A 20702-nucleotide genomic window follows, 5' to 3' on the forward strand; every position below is an offset into this window, starting at 1 on the left:
CCTGCAGAAAAAGGGAAGGGCAGAGGTTGCTAATGCAGGTGCCCAAAGGCAGGGTGTGGACGCGTGGGACAGGTGAACAGCTGCGCCGCGGCTCAACCTAGGAGCACGGCGGCTTCAGCGGGCGGTGAAGCAGGGTCTGCACCCTGGGGAGCAGGCTCTGGTCCTGGGGGGTGGATCCTCTGAGCTTCCTAGTAGGAGAGAGGACCCAAGGTCTCTCTGCTGCAGAGTAGCAAATGGCCTGGCAGGCCGGGCGAGGCAGTGGGATCAGTGGGAGATCAGCAAGGCCCACATGGGCAGGCCAGGCCCGGAGTGAAGGCTGGGGGGGACCGTGGGGCACAGAGGGACAGGGCTTTTCCCTCCCTGGCTTGGGTGAGAGGCTGCTGAGCAGTGGCCAGTGGGCCTGGAGTCAGGAGGGCAGACACAGCTTCCAGGACACTGAAGAGGGGGCCAGGCCGGTGGCCACTGGGCAGTGAGCCTGCATGGGGCCGTTCCAGGACACTGACCTGCTGTCCCCGGGCACGACGGTCAATGCGGCACATGGCGGCAACCTGGAGAGCAGCCGGCACCTGAGCCGCAGCAACATCGACATCCTCCGAAGCAACGGCGCTGAGGACCCCAAACAGCAGCTGCCCCGCAAGAGGAGTGACTCGTCCACCTACGAGCTGGACACCATCCAGCAGCACCAGGCCTTCCTGTCCAGGTGGGTAGTGAGGCCCACCGCCAGGTGAGGACGGGGACTCTAAGACAGAGGGACGGCTCAGAAGTGAGGACATGGATCAGATCGTGCCGATGGCCAACATGAGGGTGCTGGAGGTCCCCCGGGCCTTGTCCTGGGATTCCCAGACTGGGCCACGGCTCTTCAGCCAGGAGAAGGTGCTTGTTGGGTACGGCTGTGGTCTTGTACATGCCTTGGGTCCTCTTGAGTCGGAACAGATTGACCAGGGCTAGAAGTGTGGGGATGGCAGAATCAGGCAGCAGAACTGACCAGGGGCGGCGTGATCCCGGTCAGGGCTGTCCCAAAGGCAGGGGGCTCCCTAGAGAGGTTGGGACCTGCTGTCACTGGAGGTGTCCCAGCAGGTGCTGGACAGCTGCACTCACAGGACCACACAGGGGCCAAGCCTCGTTTGGGCCTGATCACCCCTGAGGAGCCTCTTTCAGGAGGCTAAGGACAGGCCAGCCCCGAGAAGGGCCATGGTGTGACCTGAGTCGTCCCCCCGCATCTGCAGCCTCCACGCCAGCGTGCTGAGGAATGAGCCCAGCTCCCGCCGCTCAAGCAGCTCCACCATGCTGGACGGCGCAGGGGCCGTGGGCAAGTTCGACTTTGAGATCGCTGACCTCTTCCTCTTCGGGTGCCCGCTGGGGCTGGTCCTGGCCTTGAGGAAGACCGTCATCCCCTCCCTGGATGGTGAGAGTCCCTGCAGGCGAGGAGTGAGGCGGGGTGGGGGGGGCGGGGGGCGGGCATGAGCTGGGCAGAGGGTCTCAGTGGACCCCTGTCATGAGGCCATGGCCACATCCCAGACCCCTTCCTCCTCTTTTCTGCACCCCCCACCAAGGGCCCATTGCTCTCCTTTGCTCCAGCTTCAGCAGCTCAGTCCCTGGCCCCATTTCCCAGCATGCTGTTTCGTTTAGTCTCCAAGGCACCTCTGGGAGCTGAGGTCCAGAGATGGAAGGGGCTGCCCCAGGATCAGATGGGGCCAGACCCAGTCTCCCAGGCCCAAGGTCTTCCCATAAGGAAGAGATGTGAAGCCAGGCACCCCCAAAGTCTCCTCGATCGGGTGGCCTCCCAGCCCCAGAGGGACCACAGCCACGCTGCTCCAGGTTCCTCCTCATGGCTACACACACAGGGAGACGGAACCTGTGGGCTAAGCAGCCGTCAGAGCAGCAGTCCCTGCCCAGTGACCCCGGGATCAACGAGCGCGGTCCAGGGAGACCTGCCATCCTACAGGAGCTCTGCAGGGGCCCCAGCGGGAAACTGAGGCTCAGAGAGGCAGGCGTAGACACTTGCCCAAGAGCAAGTAAACAGTGGCTTCGGTATGAGTGCTCAGACTCAGAGACACTGATGTTAGGGCAACGTCATCTGTAGTGGTGAAAAACCAGAACCAACCTAAACGGGATGCGAGCTGGTTAAATCAATTGCGGCACAGCCATACAATGGAATACCCCGCCGCAGTTAAAAAGAATGGGGCGGAACTAGAGTGCTGATACGAAAGACTCCCATTTATTGTGTTAGATGAGAAAAAAGCATAGATTATGTTCAAAAAGCATAGATTATGTTCCTATTTGTATGTATTTTTTAAAGTGAGATATATGTTACTGATAGTTTATAACGTAGTTTATAATGACATTCACGTGACCTTCCCATCAACTCTGAGATGTTCGAAAGCACAGCCCCATCGCACAGCCTAGAGACATTTCTAATAGCGGAGGATGGCTCCACCCGGCTTGGGCCGCGCATGCGCGTGAGGCTCCCAAAAGTTGCAGGTGGGGCGCCAGCCCCGGGTCTCTGGGGAGAAAGGGAACCCTCCGTTATATGTCTTTTATCATATATATTTCTGCACTTAAACAGAAATTTTTTAACTACCGTCATTATAACTTTTTCAATTAAAACAAATTTGGTTAATAAAGGGACAGTGGCCCAAACAGAATCCCAAAGTTGATAGAGACACACTTTCGGGTTTCTCTGTATCCCCAACCCCGTGCCGTCGCACTGCACCCAATCCCAGCCTGCTCTAGGCCCCGCCTCCTGAGGGCGGAGCTAGCTCCAGGCTCTGCGACTCCCCCCGCCCTCCGCCCCCCAGTTTTCCAGCTGCGGCCAGCCTGCCAGCAAGTCTACAACCTCTTCCACCCCGCCGACCCGTCGGCGTCGCGCCTGGAGCCGCTGCTGGAGCGGCGATTCCACGCCCTGCCGCCTCTCAGCATCCCCCGCTACCAGCGCTACCCGCTGGGGGACGGCTGCTCGACGCTGCTGGGTGAGAGCCCCATGGGCCCCCGGCCCTGGGGGAGGGTGGGACTTGTCCCCTCTCCTTGGGTGCCCCAGGCCGGGGCTGGCCCTGCCGTGCGGGGAGGGGCAGCCTGCACTGAACACCTTGGAAGCGGGACACCTGGTGTAGGTGCGGGTGCATTAGCCCCACCCACCCCAGGGAGGTAGGAGGGAGACAGCCTCACAGGCCAGGACCTCCCCCACCCCCCACACACACACAGAGCTAGGGAGCTTGCTCCCCGCCCCACCGCCCCGCCAAGGCAGAGCTGAGGACCTGAGGGCCCCTGGCTGAGTCCCGGGCATTGTCCTGCCCTGTGAAGGGACCCCCATGGCAGGCAGCTCCGGAGCCTCCAGGTCACCTAGCCTGAAGCTGGGGTGCAGGAGCATGAGAGAGGGCTGCCCGTGGCCCACTCTCGCCCCCCGGGAACGGCCCGTCCCACCTGCCCCAGTGTCCCAGTCCTGTCATGTCCTGGCTCTTGAGCAGCGCGTGTCTGTGTCACGTGCACACAAGTGTCTGTTCTTGGGTCCCCTCTTCTCTCCCCATATGCCTCCAGTCCAGACCGTGCAGAGAAACCCCCAGCTGGTCCTGGAGGGCGGCCCCCTGGTCCCCCTCCCTCACAGGGATGGCTTCCTGGAGACCAGTATCCCCGTTCCCGCACTCACCTGGCAAGACGGGCCCCACCCCAGCCCGAGCTCTGCTAGTGTGCGTAACCCCCTTGCTCGTGGTGGCGTCTGCTTCACCGGCTGACCGCTGGTCCTCAGGGACCCCCGTGCCCTCCTTGGCCACCCGGAATTTGTGGAACTGTGGTGGCAAGGAGCAGAGACCGGGCAGGACAGGCCCCGGGAGCAGACCTGGTGCCCCCTCTCTGGACACTGGGCTGAGCAGGGAGGGGACCCCAAGCAGAGGAGGCGCAGGAGCCCAGAGAGGGGGGCAGCTGTCTCAGGGTCACCCAGCACAGGGGTCAGTCTGAGGGTCCTCTCCCCCGTCTGTGAGGCTAGCAGCAGGAGTTGGGGTGAGGCCTCGAGCCCGCTGGGACCCACCTAACCCCCAGGAGAAGACTTCGGTCCTGGCGAGGGGTTGGATTCTCAGGGCCCCACTCCCTCTCCCTGAGGAGGTCCAGGCATCTCCTGCGCCCCGTCTAGATGTGGGTCCTGTAGCCGAGCCCCGTTCTCAGGCTGGACCCAGGTGAGCCTGGCTCAAGCCCTCAGCACCTGCCTGTGTCCCCAGATGCCCATTCGGGGCTGGCTCGACGTGACCCATGTGTGAGGGATGTGCCGGGGTGTTGCCTCATTCTCAGTCCTCAGCGCTGGGCAGCCCTGGGAAGCTGCCCCAGGCCCCTGTTGTTAGCGCCCCCAAACCCAGCTGCCGCGGGCTGTGGGTCAGGCCAAGCCAGGCCGAGCCCCAGAGGCCAAGAAGGCTCAACTGGAAGGGTGGCCGGCATGGGGCATGAGCCCGGCCGCCTGGCCTCCCTGCCCACTGTGTCTGTATTGGTCCGTCTGTCCACCCCAGCCCCAGCGCTGCCTTCTCTCTGCCTCAGCTCTGGGCCCTGAGCAGGCAGGCCCTGGCACGCTTGGGCCCACCCTCTCTGCCAGCTGTGCTCAGATGCCCCTGCTCCTCTGCAGCTGGACGTGTCGGCCTTGCCTGGCACAGTGGCCGCTCCAGCCGCCCCAGCCCCGGCACATGCTGGACGCCCCCCACCACTGCTCGGGGGCTGGAGGGCCGGGCTGGGCGAGGCCTCCTTACCCGCGGCCTCTGGTCCCTGTCCGCCTGCAGCAGACGCACTCCAGGCCCACAACGCGGTCTTCCAAGAGCACGCGGCCCCCTCCTCGCCCGGCACAGCCCCCACCGCCCGAGGTTTCCGCCGGGCCAGCGAGATCAGCATCGCCAGCCAGGTGTCGGGCATGGCTGAGAGCTACACGGCGTCCAGCATTGCCCAGAGTGAGTGCAGCAGTGCCGGGCCTGCCCTCCCCATCACAGCAAGGGGGCTGTGCCCTGTCGCAGCCAGTCTCAACGGCGGCCACTGTGCCCGTCCCCCAGAGGACAGTTTGCAGCGTCTGGAGGCAACTGGGGTGGGCGCCACTGGCATCCGGTGGGTGGAGACCAGGTGTGCTGCTCAACACCGTACGGTGCCCAGGACGGCCCCGCAGCGAAGAGTGATCCAGCCCCCGTGTCCATAGAGGAGTCTGGAAGGAAGGAACATTGAAAGGGGTGGCCCTGGGGCAGGGCATCGGGGGGCAGGTGCAGGTGGTGGGAGATGGGTGGTGCTGTCTCAGCTGGCGGGGGGGGTCTGGGAGGAGGGGTCCTAGCCCCAGGGGGGCAGGTGCTCCTAGAAGGAGAAAGCTGGGGGGCCCATTCCTGGAGAAGCTGCGGCCGTGGCCGAGGGGAGCCAGGGAGGCGAGGTCTCCTGTGCCAGCCCCTCCTGCCGCCCCAGGGGGCAGGGTCACCCACGGCCTCCTTCGCTCCTGCCCATCTCAGAAGCTTCTCAGCAGCTGGAAGCGGAGCCCGGGTCACCCCCGCCCCCACTCCTCCGGGGCCAGCGGCCCCCTGCCACGTGACTGGCTCCCAGGCTGCCTGTCAGAGCAGAGCTCTGGGGCTAAGGCCGGCGTGGGTGTCCTCCTGGCCCGCGGGGGCAGTGGTGGCCCCAGCAGGGCTGAGCCTGTGCGCTGCTCAGCCCCAGCCCCAGCATCAGGTGCCCGTCCCTGCTTGCCCTCCGCTGCTACCGCCCACCGCCCCGGGCCAGCAGGCGAGCCCCAGCCTGCGGAGGGCCCCCACCTCCCCGACGTGGACATCAGAGAAGGTCCCGGCCGTCACGGGCCCTCCGTGCACACACGTCCGCCTCCTCTAACAGGGGTCACGCTCTGTTTCCAGGCACGCCTCACCCCCGGGCCCCGCTGAGGCCTAGCGGGGAGCTGGCAGCTTGGTCTGGGAGCACCCAGACTTCCAGGCAGGAAGCAGGAGCAGCGGGGGGCGGGCGGGGGCAGCTAGATGGAGGCCGGGTGAGGACTGGGGGTTGCCCGTCAGGCAGGCTGCAGGCGGAGAGCAGGGCCACCCCGAGCCTAACCAGGTGCACCTCCCGCGTGCAGCCACCGGGGAGGCTTTTGCAAACCTGGGGCGGTCCCCCAGCCCGGAGAGGGAGCCGGCTTCACGCACAGGCTCCATAGACTGGAGGCCCTCACTTCACACCCTGCCTGCCGGGTGCTGAGGACAGCGGGCCTTGCCTTGGGGCCCAGGAATCGTGACTCCATCTCTGCAAAGCCTTTCACAGCCTTGAGGCCTGCGGGGGCAGACAGGGCGTCCAGGAGAAGCCTGGAGAGGGCAGTGATAAGGCCCAAGGCAGGGGGTCGACAGGACCAGGGACGGGGAGTCCTGCCTCGGGACTGGGCTTGCCCCCTCGCCCTGTAACGCCACATCCTCCCGGCTGAGCCGCGGTCTCCCACCTCCCCCTCCTGGGCGCCCTGGCTGCTTGCTGCTCCTGTCGCCAAGTCTGGGGGAAGGAGACTTGCTTTGGTTGCAGCCCTTGTCTCTGGTGAGGGGGTCTTGCCTTTGGGCTGAGCCCGGCCTGAGGGGCCAGGTGAGCCCCTGGGGCCCAGCCCCGTCACAGCCCCTCCTCCTGGCAGTTGCGGCGAAGTGGTGGGGTCAGAAGCGGATCGACTTCGCCCTGTACTGCCCCGACGCCCTGACGGCCTTCCCCACCGCGGCCCTGCCCCACCTGTTCCACGCCAGCTACTGGGAGTCCACGGATGTGGTCTCCTTCCTGCTGAGACAGGTACCCAGGGTCCCCCTGCCGGGCACACCTGCACCTCTCAGGAGGCCCGACTGACACCGCTGCTGAGGTGGCCCCATTTCATAGATGAGGATGGTGGGGAGCCCCACTTTCTGGCCCCAGCAGACGCCACAGCCAGCAGGATGGAGGAAGCCGTGGGGATGTTGAGATGGGGTGAAGGAACGTGCACATTCACGGGCCAGAGAGCAGACTGCAGTGGGGTTAAATAGTGCCCCCCGCCCAAGCCTCCCATGGGTAGCATGGGCCCTAGGGCCGCTGGCCTCTCCCCTCTAGAACAGGAAGCCCCAGGCTTGAGCCTGCTCCATGGCCTCCCTCTGTGTCCCCTCCCAGGTCATGAGGCACGACAACTCCAGCATCTTGGAACTGGACGGCAAGGAGGTCTCGGTGTTCACCCCGTCAAAGCCGAGAGAGAAGTGGCAGCGCAAGAGGACCCACGTGAAGCTGCGGGTGAGGGGTCCTCTGAGGGCCCAGGCCCCACAGCTGTCGTCCTATTGAATCCTTGCGAGAAGACCCCATTTTACAGATGAGGAAACTGAGTCACAGAGAAGTGTGCTGTCTTACTTAATCCTCACAGTTTGGGGCTGGAGCTGTTACCCCATTCACAGACGGGGACCAGCGCCAAGGCCACGAAGCTCAGTGGCTGAGCTGGGTCATCGGGCTTTGCACCCGTACTCACACCCCAGGCCCGTGGGAAGCTTGAGCTGAGCCCAGGAGGCCCCAGCCGCCCCTCCATCCCCAGCCCTGACCCAGCTTTGCTCCTCCTCCCCCCAGAACGTGACGGCCAATCACCGGATCAATGACGCGGTTGCCAACGAGGATGGCCCGCAGGTCCTGACAGGCCGGTTCATGTATGGGCCCCTGGACATGGTCACCCTGACCGGGGAGAAGGTGAAGACACAGGGAGCCCACGGGGGCCCCCCCACCTCGCCTCCCTCTGGCTGGGGGGTGGGAAGTGGGGGTGGGGAGGCCAAGGGCGCGGCCCAGCCGTGACCAGCCCTCCCGGCTCCAGGTGGATGTGCACATCATGATGCAGCCGCCCTCGGGTGAGTGGCTGTACCTGGACACGCTGGTGACCAACAGCAGCGGGCGCGTCTCCTACACCATCCCCGAGACCCACCGCCTGGGCGTGGGTGTCTACCCCGTCAAGATGGTGGTCAGGTATGAGCTCCAAGGAGTGAGCCGGCCGGGTCAGCCTCATCTGGGGCGGGAGGAAGGAGCCCTGGTGGGTTCTGATGAGCTGCCCCCTCCCAGGGGAGACCACACGTTTGCCGACAGCTACATCACCGTGCTGCCCAAGGGCACGGAGTTCGTGGTCTTCAGCATCGACGGCTCCTTCGCCGCCAGCGTGTCCATCATGGGCAGCGACCCCAAAGTGCGGGCCGGGGCCGTGGACGTGGTGCGGTGAGCGCTCCGAGCAGCAGCGGGTGGGCTCGGAGGCGGGCAGCTCCACAGCCAGGCGGCGGAGGGCCCTGGGTGCCAGCGCGGGGACATGGGGCAGGGACCCCGCAGCTGGGTCACACTTCCCAGCTGTAACCTCTTGCTGTTGATGCCTCAGTTCCCTTACCTGGGGAGCGGGGCCGCTTCTAACAAGACCAGTTACACCTGCTGCAGGGGGCGGGGGTGGGGGCCATGAGCACCGCGCTGCTGTCGGTCCGGCTGCTGCTGCTGTTGTCGGCCCCTGACCCGAGAGGCGCTCTTGAGTGGCCCCCGTGGGGACTGGCTGGGCGGCCCAGGAGGGAGGACAGTGCGTCCGTGGGACACCCAGGCCTGCCCCTCACCCCCAGGCACTGGCAGGACCTGGGCTACCTCATCATCTATGTGACGGGCCGGCCTGACATGCAGAAGCAGCGGGTGGTGGCATGGCTGGCCCAGCACAACTTCCCTCACGGCGTGGTGTCCTTCTGTGACGGCCTGGTGCACGACCCGCTGAGGCACAAGGCCAACTTCCTGAAGCTGCTCATCTCTGAGGTGGGTCCCGGCTAGAAGGGAGTGGGGTGGGGACGGGCGGCAGGGCCGAGCCCGCGCCCACGCCCACGCCCACGCCCGTCTTGCCCACAGCTGCACCTGCGCGTGCACGCGGCCTACGGCTCCACCAAGGACGTGGCGGTCTACAGCTCCATCAGCCTGTCCCCCATGCAGATCTACATCGTGGGCCGGCCCACCAAGAAGCTGCAGCAGCAGTGCCAGGTGAGCGGACGCGTCGTGGCGGCCGCGCGGGTGGGCGGGCAGCCCCGGGAGCCCCGCCCCGCCCCCTGACAGCCAGGCTCCGCGTTGCCCTCCCGCCCCCGCAGTTCATCACCGACGGCTACGCGGCCCACCTGGCCCAGCTCAAGTACAACCACCGGGCGCGGCCGGCCCGCAACGCGGCCACCCGCATGGCGCTGCGCAAGGGCAGCTTCGGCCTGCCCGGCCAGGGCGACTTCCTGCGCTCCCGGAACCACCTGCTCCGCACCATCTCGGCCCAGCCCAGCGGGCCCGGCCACCGGCACGAGCGGACGCAGAGCCAGGCGGACAGTGAGCAGCGGGGACAACGTAGCATGAGCGTGGCGGCCGGCTGCTGGGGCCGCGCCATGGCCGGCCGGCCCGAACCGGGGGCAGCTGCGGGCCCCAAGTAGGGCTCCGGGAGCAAGGCGCTGTGGTCTCCATGGTGCTAGGCCGGGGCGGCCCGCCCTGCCAGGAGGCCTGGCCTGGGCACGGACAGTCGGTTGGGGCCCAGCTTGTCCCAGGGCCCGGCGGAGGACACGGGGCCGTGCCACACACAGCCCTTCCAGCCCTGCCTCACGTGTTAGGGTCTGGGGGGTTCCAGCGTATCGTGGAAGCTGGCAGGAGGACCAGCCCGAGGGTGACGGAGAGACCAGGACCCCCCAGCGTGGACTGGCCGGGAAGGCACTCCCGGACGCTTGCCCTGCGTTGACCGCCCAGCATCCTGATGCCAGGCCTGGGCACCTCCCATCCACTAGCTCGCCCCGACCCCCAAGTCCCCTCCCACTTGGTAGCAGCTCCAACGGGGGACAGCCTGCTTCTTGTTAACTCGAGTTACTCAACTGCTCGACCTCACTGGTTTTGCACTGAAGTTTGAGGGTGGAGACCCATCACCATCTCCTATGGCTACAGATCCGTTGACGTGCGTGAAAATTCAGCGTTTGCTGATCCAGGACCCATCGCCACACAGAGGCTCCGGGGCAGAGAATCCTTGTACAAGTAGGAGAGAAAGGCCATATGGTATTTTCCACAGCTCCACCTGGCCCATGGCAGCCCCGGACTCTCGACCCCTTCTAGCTGCCCCACCGGGAGCCCCGTCCAGCAGAGGGCCTGGCATCATCTCAGCCCCAGGCACAGCCCAGGCCGCCAGGCCGGTGCAGCCGAGGCGGTGGCTCCTGAGAAGCCTCGCCTCGGGCTGCGGGGCCGGGACCGGCGGGGCCGGGACCGGCCGGGCCTACTTCTTCCGCTCCTCGCTGGCCGTCAGCCAAAGCCCCGCGCCTCGGCCCCCCCCCTTCCACGTTTCTACACCTTTCTACTTCTCGAGTCTGATTTCTATGAGGTTTTTTTAAATGAGCAATCCTTGGCTGCTTCCTTTTCTTAACTCTTTCAGTACCAAACGCAGCCCCTCCACATGAAAACGCCCAGCACTGTGACGGAGTCCAGCCCGGTTCTGGGTCCCAGGGCCCTGTCCCCTGCCCAGGCAGCGGGGCGTGGGCTCCCTGCCTCGCCTGACCCCTGTTAATTCCACTGAATTTCTACTCTGGGGTGAGTGGGGCACCCCACTTAGGTTTTTTTTAACGCCAATTCCGTTTCGATGCCGAATCTAAGAAGCCACAACCCGCTTAGTTAGCTTCAGGGCAGGCAGCCACGGCTTCATTTCCCACCTGGTAAGGACCGCGCTGTCCTGCACGCTGGGTCTGCGCGTCAGCCCTCCCTCCCCGGAACCGACCGCAATCTCAGCCGTGGCCTCAGCCCCGGCAGCCCCTCTGCTGCGCCTCCAGCTTCTCTGAGACGGGGGAGCCTGCTGGGCCTCAGCCAGCCGTCCAGCGACCAGGCTCCTTCTGCGCGAAGCTGCTGCCAACCTGGATACGGCCTCAGGGCCTCGTGGGCTGGGACAGGGAGGCGCGCAGACGGATGTTAACATTTTCCCGTGTGTAGATATGTACAGCCAAAGGGTCGTGTAAATGTTCTGCAAAAGTGGGTCTGTACAGAGTGAAAGCTATTTATTTTGTGCAGAGAAAAATGTCTGGAGGGATGGGACCTTCAGGGTTTATTCATATTTAAGATGTAGCTTTTTGTTGTTTCAGGCGTTATGTATAAAGCGGCGATTATTTTATGGACCAAGTTTTAATGTAACTGTTGCAGTGAAAGTGCAATATCTAACCCCTTGCTCCCAGCGGGATAGCTTGGCCCGACAATCACAGCCCCAACGAGGGGCCCCATGGCCAGTGCCGCCTCCTGTCGGTCCCGCCTCACCCCATCTCGCCTGTCGCCTGGTGAGCAGCCATCCGGAGGAGCACCTGGAAGAGTCTCAGCCCGCCTGCAATAAAGGCCGGGAGGCCGCCTGGCCCCGGGAGGCCGGGTGGGCAGTGGGCTCGGCCTCTCCCAGCGGGCAGCTCCCCCACGGCTCCGAGCTCCCCGCCTGCCTGCCCAGCCGCCAGCCATGCCAAGGACAACAGCAATAGTCCCCGGGCCTCTCCCAGCGGCCCTCAGCCATAGATGGTGAGGTGGGCAGCCCAGCCTCCCTGGTGACGTCTCTCTTCTCTATCCAGGTCTGCTTCCTGGCCTCCCTGAAGATTCCTTTCGGCACATTATCCTCTTAAGGAAGCACCAGTTTTTCAGAAACTAAGAGAGGGAGGACAGAGTCCTTTAAAAATACCAAAAATGTTTACAGCATTGGGTGCTGAGCTGCAGGGCTCAGGCCCGACCAGTCGTAACCAAAGGGTGAAGCAGGCCTTGCTGACTGCCACCCCACCCCAGGCCTGTTAGAGTAGAAGCCTTAGTCCCACTCCCACCCCCAAGCCCCCAGGACTGAGCCTCAGCCCGCCCCCCCCCAGATCCCCCCACCTGCCTTCTCTTTGATTTCTAAAGAGGGATTCAGCAGAGACCCCACGCCCCCTTCCTAGCTCAGTCTGAGCTGCCTGCCCGCCCACCCGCCACGTCGCAGTCTTCACGTCTTGGGCCCCTGTCCGTCTGTCTGGACCGAATGTGAGTGGTGCCCTGACTTGCCCCCGCCCGCCCGTGCTGTCCCTGCTCCATCAGGCCTGAGTGTGCTCTGTGTACTGTGTCGTCGTCTGTTACACCAATTAAAGAAGCAGGAAGGCTTCCTTCTGAGTCTCAGTACTGCGCCGGCAACCAGAGCCCGGGGGGGATGGGGCCGGGATGGGGGCCCAGCCTGTCCTGTGAGGGGAGAGGCTGTCCTTCCCAGTACACGGTGTCAGCTACGCTCACGGTAATAGCAGTGCACTCATGGGGGTCTTACCTATGCTGGGCCCCCTCCTGGCCCCTCCCAGCCCTTTCCCAGGCATGAACTCAGTTGGTCCTCATAGCAACCCAGTCAGGGAGGTGGGTACTGTCAGCCTCTGCTTCACAGAGGACACAGCCAGTAAGCTGGGCCAGGATTCCTCCCGGGCCGCCAGGATCCTCAACTGCAGTCGTCTGTGGCATAAGCAGCGAGGGCTGCAGCCTCCCTCCAAGCCTGAGGGAATCCAGTTTAAGAGCCAAGGGTCTGGGATTCAGCTGGAGGTGGAGCCCTGGGTCTGGTCCAGGCAGGACCTCATCTGAGGGTGAGGAGGGCAAAGGTGGCTGACGTGGCCTGTCCTTTCCCCCAAAGCTCCTGGAGTCCTTATTTTTGCCCTGGAAGTAGGGCTGCACTCTTCTCCCCTCCCCGCCTCAGCACAAAATGCAACAGCACAGAAGAAGTCTCCAACCAGGGTACGTTTAATATCTGGGAAGCTGCACTCTTTCAGGAGTTAGGGGAGCCAATTAGGCCAGTGACCCTGACCTCCACCCCCTGCATCTGACAGGAGGCTGGGCCAGAGGCCGGTCTGCAGGAGAGAGCCAAGCAGCATCCATCGGGCTCCCTGCTGCCCACCCTGAGGCCAGCCTTCAGGCTGTGCCACCAACACTGTGTGCAGGCCTTGGCCAGTGGGGCCCTCAGGGCAGCAGCCCTGCTCGCATCTGGAAGGCCAGACCGTCCCCTCGGGTGGCTTGCTGGGGAAGAAAGCACACAGGAGGGGACACGTGAGAAGCAGAGCTGGGGGCGGGCCTGGACGAGGGGCGGCACCCACCTTGTTGATCTCCCTGTGTCGTTCCTTGGTTACGATTTCCTCTAAGACCTCACCGTCTCCCTTAATGAGCCTAGAGGGGGAGGGGGAAGAGGCTGAGCCTCTAACTTAGAGGCCAGAGCAACAGAACCAGAAGCATCCAGCAGAGGGGGGCCAGGCCTCAGGCCCCCACCATCGCGAGTAGGCGGAGCCTGGCCGCTCCCAGCCCTCCCTCCCACCCTTGGGACAGGGATGAGGGCGGCCCGGTGGGCTCTGCCATCGGACCAGCCCACAGCGGCTCTTTGAAGACCCCCGCCCAAGGCCCTTCCAGCCCCTGCAGTCGCCTGCTCTGCGGGATGGGCAGCAATGGCCTGAGAAGCCCCACCAACGAGTGACTCCTTTTTCTCCCTCATCCTCGGTCCTTTTAGAGCAGCAGAAGCAGCCACCACCTCTCCTCCTGAGTGCCGGTCTGGGACCAGGGCGCCCAGATGCAGCTGTGGGGCCCGGCTTCCCACCTGGTGCGTCCTGTCTCCGGGTCCACCACCTTGCGGATGACGCTCTGCCGGGCATCCCACTCCTCCTTGGTCATGGGCTTCATGGCCTGGATGCGGGACTTCTGCTCGTCCGTCAGGACTGGAAGGTGAGATGGCAGGGAGGTGGCGGGGGGGTGGCGCGGCTCAGGAATGGGGGCCTCAGGGAGGGGACCCTCCCCGCCTTGCACACCGCCGGGCAGCACTGTACCTGGGCCATCCTCTTCCTCCTCGGCTGCTCTGTGCCACTGGTCCAGCGAGGGTCCGGGCAGAGCCTCGGTCTGCTGCACCTTGGCCTTATCCTTGTCTCTCTTCTTCAGCTTCTTCTTCCTTTTCTTCTTTTTCTTCCTCTTCTTGTCCTTGTGCTTCCCCCGCTTCTTCCGGCCATCGCTGGAGGAAGAGCAGCTGGAAGAACTGGAAGAAGAGGAGGAGGGGCTGGATCGTGGTCTCCTCCGGGCCTTGTGTTTGCTTCTCTCTGTGACGCAGGGAGAAGGTGAGGCTGGAAGGCCAGGAGGCGAAGAAGTAAACCTTCGTCCCCTCGCTCTGGCCTGTAGCAGGCTTAGGCTGACTACAGAGGGGTGAGACCCTCCTGGCAGGGCCTTCTAGAGGAGGGCTCTGCACCCTGCGGAGAGGCACTTTCTGGGCTGCGCAGTCACTGCCCAGGAGCGGGGCGGCCAGCCTCCATATCTCAAACCCAGCTGCACCAAAAATATGATTTAGTGCTCCCTTCACTCCGTACTCAATGGGCTGGCCCAGCCCCTGGATTCTGAGCGTCTTTCAATCCAGATATGCAGGATCGACACTCTGTGTCCCTCTGAATAGCGCTCACCGCGATCTCCCCACAGCCAGTCCGGAGAAGCCCGCCCAGCTGCCTGCAACTTCCTCCATGAAGTTCCCTCACCCCTTTCCCATTCCCTCTGGTTCTCACCCTCCGCCCCGGAGGAGGTGGTGCTGGCCTTGCGGCTTTGGGATCTAGAAGCCGAGCCGCTTCTCGGGGCGTCCTTACTGCTCTTCTTCCTTTTCTTTTCCGACCCTCGCCCCCGGGACCGGCTGCGACTCCTGGAGCGCTTGCGAGAGCCGACGTGAGCCATAGCGCCGCGGGCTGGAGACGGGGGGACGCGCTTAAACTAGGGATTGATCACAGGGCCGACCCACAGACTGGGTTCCGAGGGCGGCTCTACTCGGGGCCTGGTCACCACCCGGGGCAGGGATATTGAGGGGGTCCGTGCAACCGCACGATCCTCACCCACCCCCACCCCTGGGTACCCCGGGTTCTCCGCGGACTCCCGGATCCTCCGCTGCGGCCCCTTTAAGGGCCCGCCCCCGCCCGGACGCTCCACGCCTGCGCACGCGGCTCAGGCGCCTCTAGAAACGGCCACGATCCTCAGGTGCCAGGTGCGTTCCTCATTCCTTCCCGCGCGCTCGTACCCTCCACCCCGCGCCCTCCGCGGCCTCGCGGCCTGAAAGAAAGCCCCCCGGCTGCTCCGCTCTCTCCTCAACCGCCCATCCGGCCGGACCACCAACCCCGCACCACGCCTTCGCGTGAGGAAGCGGCGGCTGGGCGACTTCCGGCCCGGGACTGTGCTCTGGGAGGCCGTCCGACCGCGAAGCAAGGCGCTGCTGCCTTTAGTTCTGAAGCCCCAGGTTCCGTTTCTGGGACAGCCCAAGAAACTGAGTCTGACGCACTGACCTCCCGGAGAGGCGACCTGGGGCTCCAGGCGGAGCTCCCAGACGAGAGACCTGCTTTCCAGCCTGGCGCCAGTCCCGGAGCCCGCGGGTCCTTTGCCACAGCTATGCCCTCTCCCATCACGGTCCTTTCGCCGCGCCCGCAGCATCCCTAGTCTCCGTGATGCCCCAGGGAAGAAGGCGACTGCGCGCCGCTTTCCTCTCTGGATTGTCTGCGAACGTGTCCACTGCAACGGGCCGTAAGCTCCAGAGCCTTGGTCTTTACACCGTCTCCACCCAGTAATACAGAGGTCGCAAACTCAAATGTCCATAAGGACCAGAGGGGGCATGACAATGAATGACGGAAGGACCCCTGTGAGAAAGCGCACCGCAGGCCCGTCTAGAGTGGGGGCAGCTGAGTCCGCTCCTGCTGATTACTGCAGTGTCGATTGGGGCCCGGTGTTTCCAGATCTTCCCACCTTCCCACGGAAGCCAGAACTCAAGCTTTCAACATGGAAAACCCTCCCGAACACAGCATAGCTGCATGCCTCATCCAGTCCTGGGGCCGCCACGGAAGCCAGAACTCAAGCTTTCAACATGGAAAACCCTCCCGAACACAGCATAGCTGCATGCCTCATCCAGTCCTGGGGCCGCCGAGTTGCAAACTCTTCAGTAGCAACGACAGCAGCAAACTCACAGGTCTGTTAAAAATCACTGTATAAACGGGAAGTCACTTGATTTCCACAACACCTCTAGGACACGAGTACTTTCCAGAGGAGGAAACAAAGGCACGGAGAATCACGTGGCTTACCCACAGTCACAGCTGAAAGCAGCCGAATCAGAATTCGAACCCAAGAGGTCTGGCTCCAAGTCCCTGCTTTTTTTTGTGTGTGTGTGTGGTACGCGGGCCTCTCACTGTTGTGGCCGCTCCCGTTGCGGAGCACAGGCTCCGGACGCGCAGGCTCAGCGGCCATGGCTCACAGGCCCAGCCGCTCCGCGGCATGTGGGATCTTCCTGGACCGGGGCACGAACCCGTGTCCCCTGCATCGGCAGGCGGACTCTCAACCACTGCGCCACCAGGGAAGCCCCAAGTCCCTGCTTTTAATCCCTCTGCAGGAACCCCTCCACACGGTCCAGAAGATGCTGTTGGCGGCCCATCTAAATCCCCTTTGTAGATGAGACGCACACTCCCAGCGTGGTGTCTGCTGCTGACACCTCACCCCTGTACTTTTTTTTTAAACATTTATTTTTTATTTTATGTATTTATTTTTGGCTGTGTCGGGTCTTAGTTGTGGCACGTGGGCGCTTCGCTGTGACGCACAGACTCTCTAGTTGAGGTGCGCGGGCTCAGTAGTTGCTGTGCACGGGCTTAGTTGCCCCGCGTCATGTGGGATCTTAGTTCCCCAACCAGGGATTGAACCCACGTCCCCTGCATTGGAAGGCAGATTCTTAACCACTGGACCACCAGGGAAGTCCCTCACGCCTGTACTCTTCTCTCGAAGATTCCCTTGGCCTCTGGGAATCACCTTGCCCTGGAGATGGATGTCTGGGAAGTTACTCACCCCTTCTCTACCCCAACACACCCTATAGCTAATATCTGACGTGGAGGGCAAACTGTGGTATGATTCATGCTCCGGAGAGCCCCGTGGGATCGGGCTGAGGCCAGAGGCCACTTCAGACCATCTTGGCCCAGTTCCTTCCTGCTCTGTCCTGCTCCCCCTTCTCCCAAGAGTGTCCCCGCCTTAAACCACCTGCACAGGAGTCCCTGTCTCAGGCTCTGGTTCTAACAAACCCGACCTAAGCCAATGTCTCTGCTGAAAGAATGGCCCAGAAGCTCGTGTGTCCTTTTGAACCACGATGTGCTGAGGGCTGCAGGGTGTTTATTTCTGCCCCTCACCCCCCCACACTGGCCCCAGCCAGGCTCAAGTCAGTGTACACACATCCACCGTGGCGGGCTCCTCGCGGGTGAAGCCGTCGCCGAAGCCCTCATCGTCCACCAGGTCGGGCTTGCGGCAGCACATGGGGCAGAGGCGGTTGCGCACAGCAGAGGCGCGGAGCCAGACGACCAGGTTCCAGCGCTCACCAGTGCCCAGGGGTCGGGCCCCGTGCAGCTGGCCCCCCCGGTGCAGGATGCCCTGGCCCACGACGTGCTCTACCTCCAGGGGGTTGGCCAGGGCCGAAGGTGCCTGTGGACAGCGGGGCTCAGGCCTGGGCACTCTCAGTGGCCCCGGCCCTGCCCCACGGGTCACACACACTAACCTGGAAGAGGTCCCCAAAGTAGAGGGCGCCCCCCGTGAAGGCCTTGCCCAGGGCCACGTTGAGGGTGAGCTCGGCGTTATCATAGTGGCAGCCCAGCTCGCGATCCTGGCCTGGCGCGTATTTGACCACGAAGGCGCGGTGGGTGTCCAGCGGGCCCCTGTACTCTGGGTACAGCAGGGCCATCAGCGGCTGCAGGAAACGCTCCCTCAGTGGTGTCACCAGTGGCTCATCCAGGCCCAGCTCGTGTAGCAGCACCTGGGAGGGGGATCCCAGGGTCAGCGGGGAAACTGGTAGGGCCTCACCCTGGGTCCCTGGGGGAGTCCCTTACTAAGGACACTGTTAAGTGCTTTGCAAACATCAACGTGCTTAACTTCATAATAATCGTGCTGTGATCTCATTTTACAGATGGGGAAACCGAGGCTTGGAGAAGGTCTGCAGCGCTGGGGATACGTCTCACGATGTCCCCACCTCCTCGGGCCCAGCGGGTGGAGCCTCACCCACCCCGTAGTTGTTCATGGTGTTGGGTCTTCCCTTGGGCATGTCCGACTGCTCGAAGTGCTCCAGCTCCTCCAGCAGGGCCCGGCAGAACGGCGCTGTGAACACCGGCAGGCGGTAGATACGCTTCTCCTCTGTGGAGGGAGGGAGTGTCGGTTGGCCGGGAGCTCCGGTGTGGGTTTCGATCTGCCCATAACCTTTTCACTTCCCCCAGCCTCAGTTTCCTCATCTGTACAATGGGGATGACGTGAGTACTCACCTCTCAGGGCTCTTGTGATGATTAAATGACATAACGTGCGGCAAGGGGGCCCTATTCTTGGGCCCCCCACTCATCCCTGAAGCCTCACCCTGCCCTGAGGTCTAGCCTCCAAAGTCAGATGTGCACCCCGTCCGGCAAGCCCTCTCCCACAGCTCCAGGTCCTGGCAGGTTCAAGAAACCTCATTCTTGCCCACTCCTTCAGGTCTTGGGATAGGAACGGCTCCCTACCCCCAACCCCACCCCCATTGCTAGCCCTGGGGCGGGTCCCTCCCCATCCCTTGCTGATTCCTTAGCCCACACTTGTCTCAACTGTCCCTTTGTTAACCTCTTCAGTCACCCCTATTTGAGTGTGTCTGATGCAAGGCACTGAATAACTGTTGGATAAGTGAGCGAATGGATACAGGTGCCGTGCTCCTGACGGGTCTGTCCCGCCAGCCCTTCTCAGTCCTGCTGGTTTGATTTTTGGAGGCAGATATGGTGGGTGGAGGGACCTCAGTCTCCCACCCCCAGTGCTGCAAGGTGATGGGCCAAGACCTCACCCGAAACTGTCTCCAGCCGCTGGAGAAGGCCCTGGAGGTCTGCACCTGGCAATGTGCTGTACTCAGCTGCGGCCAGAAACTCGGGGGCCAGAGCCACGTCCTGGGGGCAGAGCACACAAGCCGTGGGGCAGACAGCCCGCAGGCCCGGATGCCTCCGCCTCCTCCAGTGACCTGCCCCCTGCCAGGTACCTGCAGCGAGTTGTAGACATCGGGCCGCGCTGGGTGGTAGGAGCTCGCAATGAGGGCTTTCCTGGCAGCCGACTCCTGCCCCAGTCGCTGCCGCCGCTCCACCTCCTTCTCAAGCTGGGGTTACACAGGGCCTGGTTATGAGGTTGGGGCCTCCCATCCCCCCCGAGGCCACTGTGCAGATGAGGAAACTGAGGTTCAGGAAGCCCAGGGCATGGCCAGGGCTGGCAGCAACGTCTCCCTGTGCTCCTGACTCTACCAGGGTAAATGGCAGGTGCTAAGCTGTTAGCTGAAGGGGAATCCTTCCAGAAGGGGGCCCATCCCACTCAGGGCTGCACCAGCCTGAGCCTGGCTGGGATGAGACCCCTCGCTGCTCCTCAACCAGCTGGGCCCACTCAAGGAGGAGAAACAGAGTCCCGTTCAAAGCTTGTGTTTCAGAGGCTGCAGCGGGCTGTCCTGGGAAGCTTCCCGACACTTCACCCCCGGGTGGGAGACAAGCAGCAGCCCCAGAAGTGGCGTGGGGGGAGGGTTGAAGAGACAGGAGCCAGGCGGCCCTGGGTGGGACCTCAACTCCACCTGCTGTGAAACCTTGGGCAAGTGACCCCTCCCCGGAGCCCAAGTATCTCAAAAGGGCATGAGGCAGACAACCTGGCGTTTTTCCTGCTTTCTCTTTTTCTGCTGCCAGGACCCAGGTGCTGTGGTGAGTGAGGACTGGAAGCGGGAAAAGGGAGGTCTCAGGATCTGACACTGGCAGGCCTGAGGCTGGGAGACTCCTCAAACTGCTGATGCAAATCTAAAGAGGAAGGGCCAGGCTGGGTGTGGAGGGCGCGACCGAGGGCGGGCGGGGAGTTGTTACCTCTCCCAACAGCTGCTGGAAGTCCTTGGGGCTGACACAGCCTCGGCTGCGCAGGATCTGGGAGCAGAAAGGCCAGTGAGCGCGACGGTGTGACCTTGGGACTTTTAAGTCACTTAAACGTCTCTGAGCCTCAGTTTCTCCTTGAAATGGAGATGATCCGACCTCACAGGATCATTGGAAGGATGGAATGCCACGAGCACGTTGAGCACAGAGCAGGGTTCCCGGTTGCTCTTGGTAGTAACACTGACAGAGTACGCTGAGCCAGGCCCTGCCCTGAGCATCGTGCACGTACGTTCATTCATTCAGTCCTCACGACAACCTCACTAAAGATACCATTATCCCCATTTAAGGTTGAAAACAGTGAGGTACCTAGAGGTTAAGTCATTCTTGTCACACCTGAGCGCACCAAAGGCAAAGCAAACGACCCCTCCCCGCCCATTTCCCCGCAGAGCCAATAGAGGCCACTCACGGGGCCGTAGTCCTGGCGCAGCTGCTGCTCGCTCCGGAAGCGCACGTGCAGGCCGTAGCGCGCCACGTACAAGTTCTCGGAGCAGAAGCAGGCGCAGCGGCAGAAGCGCCGCGGAGCCGCCGCGGTCCCCATGGTGAGGTACCGCGCGCTGACCCGCCGGCTTCCGTAGGATCACTTCCGGATACGCCCCCAGCCGAGGCGGTCTGGAACCAGCGGCCAAGGGTCCGTTCTAAATTCCCAAGTGCGGAAAAGAACGAAGACTCCGCCCCAGAAAAGGGGCTGCGGTGCAGGAAGATGCTCCCGGCCGGGTTGGGGCTGGCAGCCTCCGCTGGGAGCACGCGGCTTTCTCGTTCCGCTTCAGAGTTTCTCCATCCACGAGGCGGGAATTAATCGTCCCACTTTACAGACAGGTGAACTGAGTCACACCTTCA

At 63.3% G+C, this 20702-nt stretch overlaps 3 protein-coding genes across 9 annotated transcripts in view; 1 reads left to right on the top strand and 2 right to left on the bottom strand.

Annotated features, from left to right (window-relative positions):
• Nucleotides 1–9380, top strand: part of PITPNM2 (phosphatidylinositol transfer protein membrane associated 2) — a gene marked incomplete at both ends in the record, with an annotated part of 31311 nt that extends 21931 nt beyond the window's left edge. Inside the window, 16 exon segments of the mRNA XM_079716976.1 lie at nt 495–700; nt 1227–1405; nt 2799–2969; nt 3535–3687; nt 4758–4923; nt 5653–5687; nt 5690–5749; nt 5752–5778; nt 6599–6747; nt 7096–7212; nt 7537–7653; nt 7775–7923; nt 8017–8166; nt 8550–8733; nt 8824–8952; nt 9057–9380. Coding sequence (XP_079573102.1) covers nt 495–700; nt 1227–1405; nt 2799–2969; nt 3535–3687; nt 4758–4923; nt 5653–5687; nt 5690–5749; nt 5752–5778; nt 6599–6747; nt 7096–7212; nt 7537–7653; nt 7775–7923; nt 8017–8166; nt 8550–8733; nt 8824–8952; nt 9057–9380 — 2316 coding nt within the window.
• A 3291-nt stretch (nt 9381–12671) lies between these two features.
• Nucleotides 12672–15090, bottom strand: ARL6IP4 (ARF like GTPase 6 interacting protein 4). Of its 7 annotated transcripts, none has more exons than XM_079717041.1 (5): nt 14972–15090; nt 14472–14645; nt 13755–14018; nt 13529–13646; nt 12672–13107 (listed from the first exon to the last, which is right to left on the bottom strand). In XM_079717041.1, the coding sequence occupies exons 2-5, from the start codon at nt 14632–14634 to the stop codon at nt 12720–12722; spliced, it is 933 nt and encodes a 310-aa protein (XP_079573167.1). In that variant the 5' UTR covers nt 14635–14645; nt 14972–15090; the 3' UTR covers nt 12672–12719. The 7 variants fall into 7 exon arrangements, with proteins under 7 accessions (XP_079573167.1, XP_079573170.1, XP_079573169.1 ...); XM_079717044.1 differs by having other exon boundaries at nt 15068–15076; XM_079717043.1 differs by having other exon boundaries at nt 14894–14998.
• Nucleotides 15091–17066: 1976 nt separating this feature from the next.
• On the bottom strand, nt 17067–20410 carry OGFOD2 (2-oxoglutarate and iron dependent oxygenase domain containing 2). Its single transcript, XM_079717168.1, has 7 exons — nt 20272–20410; nt 19803–19859; nt 18950–19063; nt 18761–18860; nt 17969–18096; nt 17468–17722; nt 17067–17394 (listed from the first exon to the last, which is right to left on the bottom strand). The coding sequence occupies exons 1-7, from the start codon at nt 20401–20403 to the stop codon at nt 17131–17133; spliced, it is 1050 nt and encodes a 349-aa protein (XP_079573294.1). The 5' UTR covers nt 20404–20410; the 3' UTR covers nt 17067–17130.
• Between the last annotated feature and the right edge of the window lie 292 nt (nt 20411–20702).

Source organism: Hyperoodon ampullatus (assembly GCF_949752795.1).
Source record: "Hyperoodon ampullatus genome assembly, chromosome: 13".
Taxonomy (NCBI): Eukaryota; Metazoa; Chordata; class Mammalia; order Artiodactyla; family Ziphiidae; genus Hyperoodon; species Hyperoodon ampullatus.